The 2,011-nt window shown below is 42.7% G+C and overlaps 1 protein-coding gene across 1 annotated transcript; it reads left to right on the forward strand.

Annotated features, from left to right (window-relative positions):
* The first annotated feature begins 753 nt into the window (after positions 1–753).
* LOC124960199 (olfactory receptor 56A4-like) lies at positions 754–1,704 on the forward strand. The gene has a single exon (XM_047518820.1). The coding sequence runs from the start codon at positions 766–768 to the stop codon at positions 1,702–1,704; it is 939 nt and encodes a 312-aa protein (XP_047374776.1). The 5' UTR covers positions 754–765.
* Positions 1,705–2,011: the final 307 nt, after the last annotated feature.

The following is a 2,011-nucleotide window of genomic DNA, read 5'->3' on the forward strand; positions in this document are numbered from 1 at the left end:
TCTGAGCACACACACACACACACACACATACATACACATGTATATATAATTTTAAAATCTTATAACAAAGTATTATTTTTTTGATGTCTCCTAGATTTATTTTCCATACATATGATAGTCACAACTCTAATGAAGTCTTTAAATATAATCTGGTGATGGACTTAGGTCTGATTCCTCCTTTGCTTGTGATATCTTCTCTTGGAAGAAGAACATAGACAGTCATCGGTCTGGGATCTATGGTTGATCTACTTTACTAGCTGGGCCTGCATAAGTATTTTTGTATATGTTTTTATATTAGCAGAAAAAGGTAGCTGTTAAGAGCTTCAGCTATTGTTCCAGATTTTATGGTTTCAAGTCATGGTTTCACCATGATTTTAATAGAGTGATTTTGCTTACCTTTGCCTTTATTTCTTCATCTGTAAAACTGGAATAACAATGGTATTGTCTCTTAAGGATGTTGATCATGCAATTTATCAACCAAGTTGGGCACAAAAAATTTAAAAGCATAAAAAGGGATTATCTCAGGCAAACAAAGAAATAAAATTTTTCTGTCAGTTCTAATTACAGGGTTTTAAACAGAATAGATGGGTTTATAACTACAAAGCACTTGGAACAGTGCTAGATACTTAGCTGTCACTGTTTTTTTAATGATTCCTTGGAAAATGAGTTACTTCTCCCTGTGGGTATTCATACTGAGTAGATGGATTTATTCCTGTTCTGTTTACCAAGGTTTCTAAAGTGTCAGTTCTGACGAGAACACAGTGCATGGCAGCACAAAGCAACAACTCCTCTGTTCTAGTCTCTGAATTCCTCCTCATCTGCTTCCCTAACTACCAGACTTGGCAGCACTGGCTGTCTCTGCCCCTCAGCCTGCTCTTCCTCCTGGCCATGGGGGCCAACGCCACCCTCCTGATCACCATCCGCCTGGAGGCCTCTCTGCATGAGCCCATGTACTACCTGCTCAGCCTCCTCTCCCTGCTGGACATGGTGCTCTGCCTCACCGTCATCCCCAAGGTCCTGGCCATCTTCTGGTTTGACCTCAGACCCATCAGCTTCTCTGCCTGCTTCCTCCAGATGTTCATCATGAACAGTTTCCTGACCATGGAGTCCTGCACTTTCATGGTCATGGCTTATGACCGCTATGTGGCCATCTGCCATCCACTACGGTACCCCTCCATCATCACTAGCGAGTTTGTGGTCAGGGCCGCCATTTTTATCATGGCCCGGAATGTCCTCCTTACTATGCCTATCCCCATACTGTCTTCCCAATTGAGATACTGTGCAAGAATTATTAAGAACTGCATCTGCACTAACATGTCTGTGTCCAAACTGTCTTGTGACGACATCACCTTCAACCAGCTCTACCAATTTGTGGCAGGCTGGACACTGCTGGGTTCTGACCTCATCCTTATTATTCTCTCCTACTCCTTTATCTTGAAAGTTGTGCTAAGGATCAAGGCTGAGGGTGCTGTGGCCAAGGCCCTGAGCACATGTGGGTCCCACTTCATCCTCATCCTCTTCTTCAGCACAGTGCTGCTGGTTCTGGTCATCACGAACCTGGCCAGGGAGAGGATTCCCCCGGATATCCCCATCCTGCTCAACATCCTGCACCACCTCATTCCCCCAGCTCTGAACCCCATTGTTTATGGTGTGAGAACCAAGGAGATCAAGCAGGGAATCCAGAACCTGCTGAGGAGGTTGTAAGAATTAAAATGAGTGAGACTTGACTTTGGGAACAGAAATTGACAATGGGAATTAATTTTTACAATGTATAGGGAATTTAAAAGAGTAAGTTTGGATTTTGCTTTGCTCTGTGCTGACCATGGGATATTCATGTATTGATGCCCGTTTTCTGTTAACACTGAAGCTTAACTTTTGCATTCTGGAGTGACTTGCCAATTTTACCGGGCCTTATTAATTGAGAGAGACTTGTCAAGGCATAATTTTAGGAACTTGAGTGATTTGGTTTGTCAAATAAAGAACAAATGTTATTCTGATAGTTGTAAACACT

Source organism: Sciurus carolinensis, chromosome 11 (assembly GCF_902686445.1).
Source record: "Sciurus carolinensis chromosome 11, mSciCar1.2, whole genome shotgun sequence".
Classification (NCBI taxonomy): Eukaryota; Metazoa; Chordata; class Mammalia; order Rodentia; family Sciuridae; genus Sciurus; species Sciurus carolinensis.

Excerpts from the sequence above, each read along its gene's own strand:
- LOC124960199 (XM_047518820.1), top strand. The coding sequence starts at position 766 with ATGGCAGCACAAAGCAACAACTCCTCTGTTCTAGTCTCTGAATTCCTC.